General features: G+C 46.8%; 2 protein-coding genes across 11 annotated transcripts in view; one reads left to right on the forward strand and one right to left on the reverse strand.

Moving 5' to 3' along the window:
* DUSP29 (dual specificity phosphatase 29) overlaps window positions 1-7,858 on the forward strand; it is a 32,786-nt gene extending 24,928 nt beyond the window's left edge. For 3 of the 4 annotated variants that reach the window (XM_026504002.4, XM_044386211.3, XM_044386210.3), the window contains one exon: window positions 7,268-7,858. In XM_026504002.4, coding sequence (XP_026359787.3) covers window positions 7,268-7,512 — 245 coding nt within the window. In that variant the 3' untranslated portion in view covers window positions 7,513-7,858. The remainder of the gene's footprint in view (window positions 1-7,267) is intronic. The other variant, XM_044386207.3, reaches the window with a different exon arrangement.
* A 4,825-nt stretch (window positions 7,859-12,683) lies between these two features.
* Window positions 12,684-17,672, reverse strand: part of KAT6B (lysine acetyltransferase 6B) — a 178,267-nt gene continuing 173,278 nt past the window's right edge. For all 7 annotated transcript variants that reach the window (XM_044386202.3, XM_048219282.2, XM_026504507.4 and 4 more), the window contains one exon: window positions 12,684-16,497. In XM_044386202.3, the coding sequence (XP_044242137.2) occupies window positions 13,943-16,497 (2,555 nt within the window). In that variant the 3' untranslated portion in view covers window positions 12,684-13,942. The remainder of the gene's footprint in view (window positions 16,498-17,672) is intronic.

Consider the following 17,672-nt stretch of genomic DNA (forward strand, 5'->3'; position numbering starts at 1 on the left):
AGAGTCTAGTGAGGCCTCCTATAGAAAGCTTACAACCTAGCCTTCTAAGTGTCAAACTGTATTTGAGAATCTGAGTTTTGCGTCCGTGATGTCCAAGTTTCCAAGGTTAATTATCCATTTTTAAAATCACAGTGCTAGTCCTTGCACTCAAAATGCAGTTTTAGCTGTTTTAATCCAGGTAAAGGCTACAAGGCTCTTTTGGAGAGAAGCGTTTGGCTTAGGTCTGATTTGAGGTAAAACAATACATAGTTATTGCTGCAAGGGGGTATTTCAGGGGCATTTCATAGAGGCCAGAGGGACTTCTACTCCCTACTCTGTGCTCTGACTTTAGGCCCACTTGCGGTACCTCTTTATGGGGCCATCACATAACTCAGGGTGTCCAGTTACTGAAAGCCTTCCTTGCCACAAGCGGCTGAGATTACGAGGCTCAGCGACTGGCTGATGCCTGCTTGGGGAACTTGCAGTCTGCCGCTGGGCCCAGGCAGAGTCCCAGACCTTGATGGCTGTCCCTTGGTGGTCTTGGCCCCACAGCTAGGCACCAACAGTCTGTCATAATTTTGGTTCAGAAAGCAATGTCGCAATGAAAAAGAAAAACACCTCACAGAGCTGAAGGGCTTCTATTAGGGGATGCCTCTGATTTCAAAGTCATGCTTTTATGAGACTATTTATGGACCATCTTTGCATTCTGCACATTCTGGGTTTCTAAGCAGTATCGAAAAGCAACTGCACTCTGACTCATCAACATGAGGTAAAATTCACCTCTGATTATTTGAAGTTAACCGAAAACATATTTGACAAGAAAAAACAAAAAGCTGCCACAGCCCAGTCCTTCGGTTTCTGTTTAATGTACTCTTTCGCCATTACTGTATCTCCAAACTTTCTCTTAATGGAAGGGGTCTGGCAGGCCTTGGAGAAGACAGGGCGGGGTTCAAATTCACGCCATACAACCTACTAACACTGTGATTTCTCTAAGCCTTGCTTTCTCAATCTGGTGATGAAAATATTTACCTTGAAAGGTTATAATGAGGGTCAGTAACCCACACAGAGCACTTAACGTCGAACCTGGTGCACAGCGGGTTCTCAGATGTGTTTGATAAAGAGAGGTCGTGCACCATGAAACACATAACCACACTAGCGTGTGTGCATCATAATAATGAAGTTTCCAATCCCAAAAGAAAAAAAAAGGAAAAAAGACATTCCAACTTTGAACTAGTACAGTGACTCACATGACAGCTTGTTTCAGTTCCTGGCACACCATTTTAGGGTCCTCAACCCTCTGCTGAGTTAGGAAAGAATGGGGCCGCAAGTCATATGTAGGCCTGGGGAGATCGCAGAGCACTGATGAGATGTCAGGCTGGGGTGGGACCCGACTCCTGGGTCATATGTTTGAGAGCACCTAGCAAAGAAAAGGGAGGGTCAAGTGAGAAAAGTACGTGCTCAAGTCTGAGAACATGCAGGGGCTAGAATCAGTGGGCGGGGGTGTGGGGCTAGACCAGCTGGCTGGGGAAGGGGAGCAGTGCATGACCTCATGGCCAGGTGGGAGACTGGGGTCCCTTCTCAGTGCCTTTGCGCTTGAATATCTTCAAGTCTGGGGTTCAAATCGAATGTGAACCCCGCAGAACCTGGCAGGGAGATGAAGCTGGACCGCGTGGGGGGTGGGGAGGGCGTGCTTGTGGCCAGGTGGAGAGTCCCATATACTCTCCAAGGGGGCGCCTGCTACTCAGTCTCAGCCAACATGAGTCTTGTGAGAATCAGTGCAAATGGGGTAGATCTGATTTTTCGGGAAAAGTCTTCAGTCTGGATTTTAACGTGAAATTGCCCAATTTTTAACTGTTGGCAACACCTTGAAAATTTCTTAAAATACTACAAAGGCCACACAAAAGAAATCCAGTGGCTGTCCGTTTGTAACCTAGGCTGAGTCGTCCGAGTAACGAAATAAAATGCTCATTAGCCAGCAGTGGCATTGTCGCAGGCTCCATCCAATGGGGACGGCAGGTGCTCAGCCTTCATGGGGCATGCGGTGGGCGGCATGGTGGGTCTAGTCACTCAACGGAAGTCTAGGGGACACGACTCGAGCATATTAGAGCCAGGCTCCCTCATGTGCTTCTTATTATACTCGTGATGTAAGAGGTGTTGATGGACAGCCTGGCCCGAACACAAGGCATCTCTCTCTCCCCTCTCTTGTCTTTCCTGTCTTCCTTGGCTGGTTTCAACCGAGGGTACACTGTTTCCCTCTGCTGCCCCTTGCGTGCAGTCTTGCTTACTCTTGTTGAAAAGCCTTGCTCATGGTGTTGCAGAGCTGTACCCGTGCCTGCTGTGAGCCCCATGGGACCCACCCCTCTCCAGTCCTACCCTGACCCATCTCTTCCGAAAGAACTTCCCAGACAACTGTAGTCACCCTTGCAAAATCTCAGAAATAAGCTAGTCCGGTGTCTGGCCCTTAGAGCTGGGGAAACAGAGGCCCAGAGAAGCCAAGTCACGTGCCCAGGGTCACAGAGCTAATGAGAGGCCAGCAGGAATTCTTTCTGTCACCCAGGCCTCTCAGAAGAGTCCTGTGCCCTTATTTTGAACATCCAGTGACTTCTCTGTATAAGAGGTCACCAAAAATCATGAAAAAGGTGAGGCATGCCAGCTGGTTATAAGATCTGAAATAGCTGAACGTGTCATTCTTCAGCCGAGAAAGAACTGCGGACAAAATACTGCCGCGAAACCCCGTTTGGACGGCCTGCACCGCTCCCGGCGTGGCCGCTTCGGAGGCGAAGTCACGCGGTTTTAATTTACGAAAGCCCGGCGCAGATACCGGGAGGCTCTAAGGATCAGGTTTTAGTATCGCCACTCTCCTTTTGTTCTTTCTTTCTTTCTCTTAAACAGTCCATAGCCTGCTTTTGAAGCCTTCTTAAAATCTACTATGGATAAGGCGGGTATGAACCCTGGCTCTCCGGTGTTTCTAAGCTTTACCCAGACCAGACTGTCAGGGTATTTTAAGGGTCCCCTGCCCCACGGCAGCACACGCAGCCCTGCCCCCTCGCAGTTCAAAACACCGCATGCACCCTTTTCCAGACGCCTTCCACATACCCAGAGCTGTTGCAGGGGGAGTATGAACCCCGCCTCTGCGGGGTGCTGAGGAAGGCAGGTGAGTGAGAGACGCGCGAAGAGCATTCCTCCAACACCAAGGAAGGAGGTTGCTTATGAGAGAACACACCTGGCAGGGGTGGGGTTGAATTGAGGGTGGGGGTTGGTGGGTCTGGTGGGTAACAGGCGTGGCCTGTATATCTGATTTCAGTGACGGGGCCTATCTTTTGGTCACCAGTGAAAATGTGCAATTGGGGACTAACAGAGTTCTGGATATGGGTTTTCTTTATATGATTGTGGGACTTTACCTTTTGGTAAAGGCTAAGGCAAATTATTGCATTGAAATCACCATTTTTGAAACATAGATTGGGACCTCTCAGTGCATCATAGAAATCAATTTAGTGGGTGCAACCAGCATTTCTTTTAAGAAAATGAATAGATTAGAAAAGAATTGAAAATATCAGCATGTATTGCACGTAGTAAAAGTTCCTATTACCTTGTGGAACTTTTGTCTGATATACACACACTTGTGATGCCACCAGCATCGAAGATCTCCGAATCGGCATCAGGTAGCCTGGGTGCGAATCACGGTTCTGCCACTTCCCAGCTGTGCAGACTGGACAGACCAGCTCTTTGCACTTCATCTCCCCTGTAAAGCGGGCATGATCATTGTATCCACCACATCCGTTTGCTGTGCCGATTGGCTGTGGTGAACTATGTACTTAGATTCGGGGGTGAGGTGAGTAAGCTGTGAACCGTGGTGTGCTGCAGGGGGGTGCACTGAACTAGGAAATGCCAACCCCGACAAAGCTGCCTTCGCGAGGGGCCCTCACCCTGGCTGGTGTCTAACAGAGAGCCTCCCAGAGTCTCTGGTGTGGGCCATGCCCGGAGCAGGCCCCATGCAGCTTTCCTTGCCCTTGCCCTTGTCTTTTTTTTTTTTTTAAGATTTTATTTATTTATTTGACAGAGATAGACAGCCAGCGAGAGAGGGAACACAAGCAGGGGAGTGGGAGAGGAAGAAGCAGGCTCCCAGCAGAGGAGCCTGATGTGGGGCTCAATCCCAGAACGCTGGGATCACGCCCTGAGCCGAAGGCAGACGCTTAACGACTGCGCTACCCAGGCGCCCCCCTTGCCCTTGTCTTCTGAACCCTCCTGGGAGCGTGCTCACCACCCCACCGGACGCTGGACCCCAAGGGGTGGTGCTTAGCTGAGCCACGGAGCAAAGAGGGAGCAGTGCCCTGGGGGTGCCGAGACAGGCCCTTTAACCCGAGGGAGACCTACCGAGCTCACAGGGCTGATGGCATTAATGCTTTTGTAAAACCAAAATTCAGCTCCTGGAGCCTCTGCCGGAGCCAAGTGCGCCGTTCCCTCCCTTCCCCCTTTCTCTTCCAACCCCCTCCATCTCCCTTCGCCCTTTTTCTCCCCTCCCCTCCTCCCACTTAACAGACTTCAGGCTCCCAAAAGACTTAATGAACTACAGCTTTCGTCTGTTTCAAGCATTTAGTCATGACAGAAAGAATTACCCTTTTTGCCAGGAGAGGAAGAAACGCTTTAGTTATCAGCAGAGCTGGCAAGAGGCCAGGCAGCCTCTGGAACAGTCTGTGGGGATTAGAATGCCAGAGGTACATTCCAGTCCAGGAGCAGTCATGCCACGCAAGAGCCAGGGCCGGCCTCCCCCAAACCCGACCCAGCAATAAAGAAGCCGGCCCTGCTTCTCGCCTTCCTTTCTAGCCCGTGTGCACAAGGAAAACGTTGTGTACTCACGTTCTTGTAGCTCAGCAACATGGCGGGTGGGATTGAGGGCCCCGGCTAGCTTGTGGAGATTCGTGAAAACGAATGGTGATAAAGAGAACAGTTCTTATGACGCACGTCTCTGTGCCAGCACTGGGTGTGCAGAGGGACCAAAATGGAGTCCTCCCTGCCGGGCAACGTGTGCGGGCCTCGCCAGCCGGGGGAGGAGAGAGAATCCCCGGGCCTGGTGGTCGGGGCCTCCTGGATTTCTCATGCTGCCTGGGCTGCTGACCATCGCCACTGTCCTGGGCATGGTCCCCTGGCAAGGTGAGGGGGTGAGTGTGAGAAGGACACGGGGGAGCCACACCTGCTCGGAAATGTCCTTTAGCAAGCTGTTCTCGTATCCTGCTGACGTTCCACAAAGCCAGTGACGTCCCTAAGTCTTCTCTGTCATCCTTCTGAGCTTCAGGTCCGAGACTCAGGAATAGAGACATGGCTGGGGTCACAAGTCACACAGCTCAAACTGCCCCAGCCATCTCAACCCCAGCCGAGCTATCCCACAGTGACAGGGCAGCGGCTGGGGCGGCCGTGGTGGGGACGGGCGGAGAGCTGAATCTTCTTACTTTCTCTGTCCACAGAGCACTGAGGCCAGTGGTCAGCACACAGAAGGGCCTCAATAGCAAGTTGCTTTAAACCATTTCTAGGGACGGCACTTGCTTTTTAGGTGACCTCTGGTATGTCATTTCACCACGCTGAGCCCATTTCCCATCGGTAAAACAGGGACGATGATAATGAAGCTTGAAGGTTCTGGTAAGGATAAAATGAGATCAAGCACGCTGACGCTGTGTGAGCTCCAGAGCGCTACCAAATTCTGTCCTGAAGGTCGGACAAGCTGCTTCACCTTGTGGCTTCTCAGCCGGACTCAGCTGACGCCATGGTCGTGTCCAAAGGGAGTTTTTTGGTTTGTTTGTTTATGGAGATTCTTCTAGATCTCTGGTTCTCAAGCTTTCTAGTCTCAGAACGCTTTGACACTCTTAAAAAGTATTGAAGTTTTCATAGAGCTTTTGTTCCTGTAGGTTTTATCTATCAATATTTATGCTATTAGAAATAAAAACTGAAAAACTTAAAAATATTTGTTCAAAATTTGAAAACCCATTGCATGTTAAAATAATAACATGCTTTGATGAAAAAAATTGTATTTTCTAAAATAAAGCTAGGGAGAAGAGTGGCATTATTTTACATTTTTTGCAAATCTCTTCAATGTTAGGCCTCTTATGATTCTGTTCGATTCTCATATCAGCTTCTACATTCAATCTGTTGCGGTACGTTGTTTCGGTTGAAGTATATGAAGAAAATCCAGCCTCATTCAGACATGTAGTTGGAGAAAGGAGGGTTATTATTTTTTAAATTTTTTTAGGGAGGGATATTTTAATAGCTTTTCCAGATAATTGTGGATATTCTTCTTTAATACTACACCAAAGCTTGACAAGTAATAGTTTGTTTTTTTATAATAATTTTTTATTATGTTATGTTAGTCACCATACAGTACATCCTTAGTTTTTGATGTAGTGTTCCATGAGTCATTATTTGCATGTAACACCCAGTGCTCCATGCAATACGTGCCCTCCTTACTACCCATCACTGGGCTATCCCAATCCCCCACCCCCCTCCCCTCTGAAGCCCTCAGTTTGTTTCCCAGACAAGTAATAGTTTTTTAAAGGCTAGCTGTGATGTGGCAACTGAAACATATTGATAAACTTCATACATACTCTGTTATATGAAAATCCATTGGTCTGTCTCGCACTTTGAATGGATTTTTTTTTACCCATGCATGATTTCATAATATTGGTCATTTGGAAAATATCAGTTCCCTAAGTTATGTTGATCTTTCAATTGTTGACACTTTTCATTTTACATTATCAAAAGAACACATTTATTAATATCATCAGTATTAGGAAACTGTCAACCTCACAGTAATAGATAAAAGTTTTCAAAAATTCTAATTTTGTGCTCAAAAGCTTGGATTTTATCACTGGCAGCAAATACCATTGGTTGTTTTCTTTGAAATGAGAGGCTTACTTTGTTCACTTTTGAGACAGAGCTTGCCAAATACCCAAGTGTGAATTATCCTGGTTTTTCTGTCATTTGTTCTTTTAAGTAAAAACAGTGTTTCATGAACAGTGGCTAACTCAGCTTGCAACGCGATCTCCCATGTGTTTTCCTTGAGATAACCATCTTACTTTGGTACTCAGCCAAAGCGCTTTATGGGAACGTACCATTTCATCACACAGAATATTAGGTAGAAGTGTAACCCAAAGCTGAAATTTGATAAAATTTATTTTTACTGCTTCATCAAGGGTGTTCGTAAGGGCAATGGGCACTTCTTCCCCCGAGAGTGCGTGGTGGCAAAGAACGCAATGACTGCTAGTATAGTTTGGTGCCTCTTCTCCCCACTGCATTTCAGGTAAGATCCTGGTTCACTGTGTCATGGGCCGCAGCCGGTCGGCGACCCTGGTCCTGGCCTACCTGATGATTCACAAGCACATGACCCTGGTGGACGCCATTCGACAAGTGGCCAAGAACCGCTGTGTCCTACCCAACCGGGGCTTTCTGAAGCAGCTCCGGGAACTGGACAAGCAGCTGGTGGAGCAGAGGCGACAGACCACGCACAGCGACAACGGTGAGAAGGCTGGTGAGACGGAGCCGTAGGGCCCCTCGCAGGGCACGCAGAGACCCTCGGAACGGAGAGGGAAGGCCGAAATCGCCCTGCCCTGGGGCTTGGGACAGTGAAACCAAAGCTTGACCTCCTCTTAAACTTCCCAGGTGCGCGCTGACGAGCAGGGAGGATTCAAAGCCGCCTCCTGGATGAGCGCTTGGCTTCCCGGCAGAGCGAGGCCGACAGCCTTCAGCAGAACTGGTTACAGATGAGCACACAGCTCTGCACCGAGGCGCCTGTATTTTTTTAATTTTTTTTATCTGGTAAGATGGAAGCAGAAAAGGATTGGAAAATGTGTAGGCATTGTGCTGTGATTAAATGTTTTGCCTTTGTCTGAAAGTCATACTTTTTTTTTTTAAGATTTTATTTATTTGTCAGAGAGAGCACAAGCAGGTGGAGCAGCAGGTTGGGGGGGGGGGCAGAAACAGGCTCCCCGCCGAGCAAGGAGCCTGATGTGGGACTCGATCCCAGGACCCTGGGATCATGACCTGAGCAAAGGCAGATCTTAACCGACTGAGCCACCCAGGCATCCTTGAAAGTCATATTCTTAAAAAATAATTTTAAAATATAATTTTTTATTTTTCTAGCTGCAGGAAAGTGCCCTGGGGAGTTGTGTTACAGGAGACTTGTGTTACACAAGAGTTTGTACAGCTTATTAGCAGGCCCCCTCTTTGGGGCATCCGTACTTTCTCACCAACTCCTGCATCCTCTTTTCCACGGAATCCCCAGGCTTGGGTCGCCCCCCGTAGACGCTGCTCTCTGCAAGGTACAGAGAGTAACTCATTTATTAGGACTGGGGTGGGTGTCCTGAGTCTCTGTACACAGGCCCCTGCCTGGTGTTCTTCCTCCTTCCTCAGGAGCCAGGGCTCTTTAGAATCTTAGCTAGAGCTGCCGCTACCCAGAAAAGTTCCATGAATTGTGGACAAGAGTTTGACTTTACAATTTCGGAAAAAAGGAGGATACTACTTGGAGAAGCTCCTTTCATTTTGATTCTAGTCAAAGTAACAAGGGCTTGTTTTCAGTCACACCAGAAAGTATTTGCAAACGTTGTTTGCTGTTTAATGGGAGCACAAGTCAGGTGAGCTCAGGTGTGGAATTTCCCTGCCCCTGAGGCCTAAGCCAGGAGCCACGAGTGTCTGATTTTTATTCTGAAGGAGAAAACAGCAGGAGGCACCAAGCAGGTAGATGGCTTCTGGAACCAGGAACCCTAAACTAGACAGAACGCACAGAGAGATGCCGATGGAGATGCCAGAGGTCAAGGACCAGAAAGGACCAAGATCAGGTCTTCATAATGACTCAGATTTCAGTGTGATGGGAGCTGTACACAGGCTCTTGGGAAAGATATACAGACCAAAAGGGGCTCCAGGGTCACAGAGGTGCCTACCTCGACTTTCCTGTCACAGGATCCCAATAACCCACTCAAAACTCATTTATCTCCTATGTCTAATCTATTCCTTGTCCAGAGAGAAATTAGTATTTCCATTTTAATGAAGTATTGTATTTAATACATCATAATGAAATACTTACATTTAAATGAATCCATTATGTAGGAAGGATGTAATGCTGGTGTTCTCTTGAGCTTCTCCGCACCTTCCTACATGCTCCCACCCCTTTGTGGGCTACGAATCCTACCGAGGACAGCAGAAGCAGAGAACTTTAAGGTTGGTGTACTGGTCTCTTCAAGATGGCTCCCGGGCACCAGAGGTAGGAGAAAGTAGCAACAGAAATTTTTGCAAAAGCATTTCAAGTCTTCAGAGGTAAATTATTTGGTCAACAAGTATTCACTGAGAACCTACCACATGCCCTAAACTGGGTTAGGAAGTCAAAAGTCAAAACAAAATGGCATGTTGTGATCGAGTGCAATGAGGAAACGGGTACTGAGGTGAGGAACAGTTGGGCATGGGGCAAAGACCTCTCTGAGGAGATGCGGTGAGCAGAGTCTTGAAGGATCACACCTTCCAAAGGGGGAGGGACCACTTTAGGCCGGGGAACAGAACAGCACAGGTGAAGGCCCCAGGGTGACAAAGAGGTGTCTTTGAGGAACTGTCCCTCAGTGAAGCTGGAGCTCGTGGGTGAGAGGGGAAGTGGAAGAAGAGGGTTATAGAAACTAGATTTTATTTCAAATGCAGAAAAAAACCAGAGTGGTATTAAGCAAGGGAATGGTATGACCTATGTTTTAAGGAGATCACTCCTGCCGAACTATGGAGAATGGCTTGTTGGGACTTAAGAAAGGAGGCAAGACGACCAGTCAGGAGGCTGATGGAACTGTGGACAGGAAGAGGAAGGTGGCCTAGACTGAGACAGCACCAGGGAACTAGTCCTCAAGATTTGTTTGGAATTACTCTGGAATCAACAGAACCTGCTGAGAGGGGAGAGAAAAATGAAAGATACTGATTTGGTTTCTTGCCTGAATATGGAGATGGGGTTTACTAGAGCAGAAATGGGGGGAGGGGGCTGGAGATCACTAGTTCTGTCAGGTTGGTAAGACATACAAAAGGTGTCCCATACCATTTGACCTTGAATCTAGAGGGAGCTTAGAGGAATGTTCACAAATGCTGATTAATTCTGGGTATTATCTGTATACAGGTGGTGTCTGAGCTCATTGTAGGACGAGGTGAGATGAGAAAAGAGAGGAAGCCCCAGGCCTGAGTGCTTCAACATCCATGTTTAAAGCTGGGCCTGGGTGGCAGAGGGAGATCCAAGGAAGGGGACAGAGAAGGGAGAAGGAAAACCAGGAGTGTGGAATTATGGGCACCTGGGCACAAAAAAAATGGAAGGTACTGCTTCACAACATAACAGAACTGGTACTCTGAGTATTGACTGTAGACCGCTGGAGACAACGCTTGCTCGTAACAACCAAGTAAACTATATTCGTATGGCACTTACCAGTTCCTATAGCATCATGGATTTGTTGGCTAAGCCTTTGAATCAGAGAGAGGACTATGGCGTTTTCACAAAGTCAGGTGTTGTAGGAAGAGCTGCCATTTGGAGAACCGGGTTTGTTTCAGCTCACAAAGTTTAGCTGAGGGAGTTTGGGCAATCGAGTTGGCTCCTGGGAGCCCCATCTCCTCACCTACACGCCAGAGACAACTGCCCCACCTCAGGCTGGGCGTGTGGATCACGTGGAAGCTGTTTGTGAAAGCGTGGCAACAACATTGAGTCATTATTTCTAAAACAGAACGTCGGTGAGGAAGGCTAATGCTTTCACACCTGGGAAGGAACCGCTTGAGCTATTCAAAAGTTAACGGTTGACAGCTGACAGCCACTAGACTCTTACAAGGTAAATGAAAGAACACATTTCTGGTCTTAAAAACGTGGCTTGTTAACGCATCTCAACCTAATGGTGACTCCATGTCACTCCTGACGAATCCAAGTTCCTGTTTTCCAGGATCCTTGGCATCACATTTAGGTCTGAACTGCTTTCTCTAGTGAGAGTGGGTAAGTGGGGAGGAGCACGCAGGGTGTTCTGAGGCCACTCTGACCCGCAGCTCCTCTCCTCCCCAAAGCTTTCTGTCCTGCCCGTGAATGTTGGAGATTGGGCCTCTACCTGGCTATGCTGCAGTCGCTTGGGAGCCTGTGACACAGGGTCCCCAGTACTGGTATCTAGCAGGTCTGGGGCAGTGACCACAACTTCCCCACGAGCTCCCTGGAGGACTGTGAGGCAGGCAGGGTGTGGGGGGTGACGGAACCCCAGTTTCACACAAACCATAGGGTGTGATTAGCAAGCCACTGCGAAAGGGAAACACAGGAGAATCTCAGTCCCCAAAGAACCTCAAGAGAAGAGACTACATAGGTGAAGGTTTCAAGAGGGGGCCTGTGGAAGCTTCCAGATCAGCTCGTTAGCAGGCCCCGCACCCCAGCTCCTGGGCTCAAGGCAGCCTCTTGCCTGACGGGCACACCCACTGGGTGGCTGAGATTCGAGATTGCAGCCCAACTGAGGCTGTAGCGGATTCGAACAAGCGGCACACCATCACCTCCCACTCTGGAGGTGGATTACTTTCCTCTCAGACCAGAACAGCACCCAAAGTTTCCTTCCCTTTGTGACAACAGCCCTTGCAGAAGCGTCCTGGAAGCGCTCCCTCAGCCACTGCAGGTATCCCCCCCACCGACTGCATCTGTAGAAGGGAAAGACCAAAAGACAAGGTCTTGCCACTAAACCCAGACGGCTTTGTAACTGTGACAGAAACATAGGGTGAGAGCACAGGGCAAAAAACCCAGCGGGCATCCTCCCTCTGCAGGGCCTGCGACCCCGGGCTGTACGAACTAGCCTGCCTTCTCCGTTTTATTCTGAGTCGGCTTGAGGTTTGTGTCTACGATCTATGAAACAGGTGATTTTTTGTGTTGAACCACTAGTGGAAAAGCAACGCTCTCCCTCAAAGAGGTCTACAAGAAGTGGCGGGAGAGTAGTAAGCACCCACATTTAGACATGTTGCGAGCTTAGTGGGCCGTTTTCACATGGGTGCCAAGTCAAGCATTTATTTCTATGTCTGTAGCTTAAACAATAAAATATTTGAAGGGTCAGACAGAACTTTCTCTGAATGCCATAAAATAATGTTTGTGAACAATGACTTTTTTTGGGGGGGGGTCTAAACTTAAGAAAACATCCAATCACTCATTCACAACAGAACAAAACTTTCACACTTTTTTTGAGAAAATGATTTTTCAAATATGCAGTCCCAAATTGGGTGCTTTTGGGTATTAACTTTTATAAAAATGAAGTTTGCTACCACTGTGCTGAGGCCCTGAGGGGTGTTTATACAGACTGTACAAATGAGGCAAGTGGCTATTTGTGCAGGGTCCCTTTGCAAATGAAGATCAAAGTCAAAAAGAAAAAAACAAATTCACTTTATTTTAAAGACAATGATTGGCATACAGAAGGTATGCACCAGCATAAAATAAACTTTCATGAAAAGCATTAAAATCCATTATAAATTAATTTATTAAATAGGTATTTGGTATATGTGATGGTTTTATTAGATATTACTCTTATTTATTGCCAACCCCCTCCCCCAAAGTCAAAACAAATCAGAAAATCTCGTAACTCCAATTTACACTAAATAATTTATTTTCCCAAAATGTGTATGTGTTCTGAGATGTGACACATGATACAGTTCAATTGGTCATTCTCTATCAATCATAATATGACAGGACACAAGAGGCTAAAAATGGCTCATCATAATTTATTTTATGTTAAAATGTACAGCTTTTTTTTTGTTTATTTTTTTTTTCTTTTTTTTGAAGTGACTGACTAAAAAGAGAACAGATAAATACAAGAGTGTCGCTGGCTCCTATTTTATACAAGGATTACGCCTCTCCTGCTTGGCCCTCACAGTCACCCTGTACAGGTACAAAGGCTACAAAAAAGGAAGCAATATAAACAGACACAAATAACTTTTTTGCTTTTTTACATGCGGTTTGTAAGCTTAGTTTGAGCTATTCACAAGCTACTTCTCTATTTTTCCTTAAAAAATAACTCCAATATTTTATAAAGATAGAAAAATCTACAGATGGAATGAAAATGTAAAGTTAGAGGCATTTCCATAAAATAGCAACTTTACACCAAATTCACTATTTTTTTTTAAATCCTGCCAAGTATTTGGACATATATGAAATGTTTCAAAACCTGACAGATAAACACTGAGATATGCTTCATTCAATAAACAGAAGTCTGCATTTATAAAACAGAAAGCTGCCTTTTTTCCCCAAAGAAATCTGTCACCAAAATGGAAAAGGGTCTCAACTTTACACCAAACATTTAGCAATAAAACCCTTTTGACTAACCAAATGGGAATAGCTTTTATAGCTCTTTACAGTTTTATAATTAACAAAAATATAGTTTTTTTTTTAAACCCTCAAATCAGGGCACCCTAATCAAGGCAAAAAACTTAAGAAATGGCTTACTGTTAGCACAACACTTGTACAGTACTACAAAATGCACTGTCACTAACAAAGACATTAGCGGCATGCTCAAGTGTCACCTTAAACAAAATATACAATAACTGAAAGGCTAAAGGCATTTACATGGAGTGGACAGGGAAGAAAAAAAAAAAGTTCTCGGTTCAGTATTAAAACAGATAATTTGGTGGGGCGGGGCTTGCTATCCACATCGTTTAATGGAAGCAGGCACAACAAGTGGCTGCCTTCAAACTGTAGTCCAGAGAGGCCTTCCTTTGCAGAGAATTTCATATAAAAGTAACAGAAACAAAGATACCAAAAAAGAAAAAGGAAAAAAAGAAAAACAACTTGTATAAGGCTTTCTGCTGCATACAGCTTTTTTTTTTTTTTTTTTTTTAAATAAATGGTGCCAACAAATGTTTTTGCATTCACACCAATTGCTGGTTTTGAAATCGTACTCTTCGAAGGTATTTGTGCAGATTCAATCCAATAGTGATGCCCGGGGGATCCCGTCACTGCCCCTGCCGCCTACCTTCTCATGTAGGAGCCATTGAGAGACTGTTTGGACATGCCCGTGTTCATGTAGCCGTGATGCCCGGGGGCCGTGTACATCATGTTACCGTGGGGCGGGGTCTGCATTGGCTGCTGGGCATATGGCTGCGTTCCCATCATGCCCATCTGCATCTGCATAGGGTACTGGGGTGTTTGATTCATGTAGCCATGATTGCTGTGGTAGCCACTGTTCATCATCGGCTGGGACATGCTGTACCCATTCATGGCGTTGAGAGTATTCATGTTCATGTTCACAGAGTTGACATTGTAGGCTGGGGCTGGCATCAGGTTCACACTCATGTTCATGCCTCTCTGCATCGTTAAAGTCCGCGCGGGACCCTGCATGGCTACCGTCTGGGAGCGCCCGTAGATCTGCGACTGATGGGTGGCAGCGGCTGGTGACAGAGACGCCGATTTGGTTCTCATGGAGACGTGGCCCTTGCTGGCGATCTGGGTTTGCAGTCTTTGGCTGTGGGAGATGCCAATATTTGATGCAGCCATGTTCCGTTGCAAAAGAGGCGGTGGCAGGTTCATTGGAGGAGGAGTCAGGTTGGGGGGTGGGGTCATGGTAGCTTGTGCTTGGGGTCCCCCGGGGACAGAGTGCGGAGACTGAGAAAGCTGAACAAGCCCTGTGTTACTTAATGGTGTGGACAAAGAGGCACTGTTTGCATAGGAAGTTACAGCAGCGGAATGGCTGTAAGGCAATGAATGATCAATAAGTGTATTAGTTAACTGCTGTAGTTTGGCAAGGCTGAAGGTGGCTGACGGCTGTGGGTAATGCCCAGCCCCAAAATCACTCTGACCCATTCGCTCGTATAAGCCAAGGTTGGCGTTGCCGGTCTCGGGGATCTCAGCCAGCTGCATGGGCGGGGTGAAGTTGGCAGCCATGCTGCACTGAGCCAGCTGCTGGCTGCTGCTCGGGGGCCTCTCCACCACACAGCCTTGAGGAGACTTGACCCCGCAGGTCGGGGGGGAGCTGATGCTGGTCTGCTGCAGCATGCTGCAGCTCCCACTCATGTTGGACATCTGCTGGGTGACAGCACAGCTGCTCTGCGTCAGATTGCTGGAGGTGAGGTTGCTATAGGAGCAGCTGTTCTGTGAGGAGCCGTTTCCACAAATGCTGCCACCCATAGTAGAATCATAGCTACTCGGGTTTTCGTAGTTCTCGGTTGTGCTCTCAATACTGCCCAGGTCACTAAATCCGCTGTCCACGACTTGCTGTGAGTGGTCTGACACTGACGGGACATCCATCATTGGACTGGTTTCCATGTTCTGCAAAGATGGCACCGAGATGGCACTTTGATCTGGGCTGATTTGGGCATAGCTGTTTTCCAGGGCAGGGACGCTTGGGCTGTTGACAGAACGTACTGACTGGCCAGGATGGGAATGGACGGATGAAACGGGGCTACTGTGGTCTGACTGCTGGCAATCGTCCAGAGTGGCGGCGATCTGTGGACTTTGGTCTGCGTGGGTGTAGTTCTGTAGGCTTCTACAAGCCTCCTGAGTCTCGGTGCAATCCTGGAAAGTGTCGTCCTGTTCGCTGTTCTCCTGGGTTAAGGACTGAACTGCCTGAACGGTCTCAGAGTCAATTTCCAGGGTTGCGGTATTTCTCTCTTTGAACCCAGCGTCCACTTCTTCGCTGCTCTTTTGGTCCTGCTTCTGTGCCTGTTCTTCTGGGGATTCCTCATCAGACTCAGGTGCAGCGTCGGTGTCTCCAGCAAGCTCCTTAGGTTCACTGTTACAAGCAGCGGCAAGGTCAACGCCACAGTCCATTAAGACTTCTGAGTTCGAATGACTAGGCTGGACACTAAGGTCTAAAAAAGCCTCCTGGTTTTCTAGTACTTCTTTGAAGGCTTCTCTCGGGCGTTCCTCCTTCTCTGCTTCTGTGCACTCCATGTGACTGTCATCCTCATCATCCGCATCATGGCCCTCGTTGTGAGATGGCTCTTCATCCTCTTCCTCCTCCTCCTCATGCTCATCCAAGGGAACGGGCTCTTCTTTGTCCATGCAGACTTCTGGTTCCTCTTTCTCCTGACTTTTAGCACCACCTGGGTCTTTGTCTACATTTTCTTCTTCTTCCTCCTCCTCCTCTTCTTCCTCCTCCTCCTCTTCGTCATCTTCCTCTTCCTCCTCCTCCTCCTCCTCAGGTTTGATGAGATCATCTTCTGGTTTTTCACCCGGTGATTTGTTTGGACTTACAGGTGCACATGTTTCGTCCCTTCTGTTTTCGTCCCGAGGCAGCAGGGGCTCCACGGTTTCCTTGACCTCCTCCTCAATCCTGGTGGGAGTGGGGCTAGTTTTGTCTTCCGGAGTCTCCTTCTGTTCTTCTACTGTTATCTGGTCATCAGGTTCCATGGGTGTTTCTGGCGGGGTGTACAAGTTCAGTTTAAATCCGGTCTTCCTCTCTTTGTTCGGCCTCCACTTAGACAGACCACGTTTTGTTCCTTTTGGCCACACTTGTTTGCACTTTAGAGGTTCGGGATTGTCTCTACTGCTGTCTTTCAAGTTATCTGTGTCGTCATCCATATTGTCTTAGCGAGGAGACAGAAACAGGAGGAGAAAAACAAAAGTCTTAGAAAGTATCACCTTGAACAACTTGAATTCATTCTTCTAAATTACTTAGTATGCAAGAGTCGATGATAAAGACACAATCAAAACTAATACAGAATCACATTGTGCCATAAACCAAGTAAATCACCTAAGTCTGGGACAATAATATGTATCTCAAATAGTCCCTCCCTCCTCCCCCAACAGAAAGTTGTGCTTTTTATAGAAAGCACGTGGATGCAGACAGCTATAATAAACTGCTTTGAGTTTAACAAGTAAGACGTTCGTTCTCTGACGTAAAAGCCCAGAATTCCGCAATGTAAAAAAATCAGTTTGAATACGTACGAATTAGAACCTACAGGGGAAAAGGAGTTAATGCTAGCTCATCTCGAAAGCACCACCGTCCTGGAGAAATGAACAGAAGCCCAACTCACACACCTATCCTGAGAAAGTGAACTTCTGTTTGTGGACATTTACTGGATTTAAATAATCTCAGATGACATTATTTACTTTGATTCGAATGTTCTCTCTGGCATAAAAAGAAACTGTGCACCTCTGAAACAAATGAAGAGATGCCTAAGTGTCCCGATCAGATGCGTCTGTAACGTACTAGAGGGTCATCATTTCCTGCACGACACGAACGATAACGTATTTACCATGAAATGAATATTTAAACTACAGGTATTCTCTCGACTGCTAATTCTGTCCACATTGTATTGAGGATCAACTTGCTGCTCGAGTGTAAGGTCTGAACGCTACAGTAAATAAGAAATAAACCATAATTGTCACGTTCATTTTAACTTGGCTAATCTTATTTTTACTGTACCTTTCTGCACATATGATTATAAAGAGATTTGTAAATATATTTATCTAAATATAAGCAAGCAAACAAATATACGAATAAATACAAATATAAAACACCTAAGTCTTCATGAGATCTTTAGAAAGAAAGTTAAAGTTCACACTGATCTGGAAGGGTCAATGTAAAGGAAAAGCTTTACAAAGAAAAATAGCCTTATTACAAACACTACTTTGGAAAACAGACATAAGATCTCACATTCAATGTGGAACTGAGATCCTTTTTGCCAGAATGGAGTGATTTCTAATCCAATCAGTACACAGCAGGGTAAGCTCTTAGTTCATTTATGTAACAAAAGGA

This window comes from Ursus arctos, unplaced genomic scaffold, assembly GCF_023065955.2.
Source record: "Ursus arctos isolate Adak ecotype North America unplaced genomic scaffold, UrsArc2.0 scaffold_7, whole genome shotgun sequence".
Lineage (NCBI taxonomy): Eukaryota > Metazoa > Chordata > Mammalia > Carnivora > Ursidae > Ursus > Ursus arctos.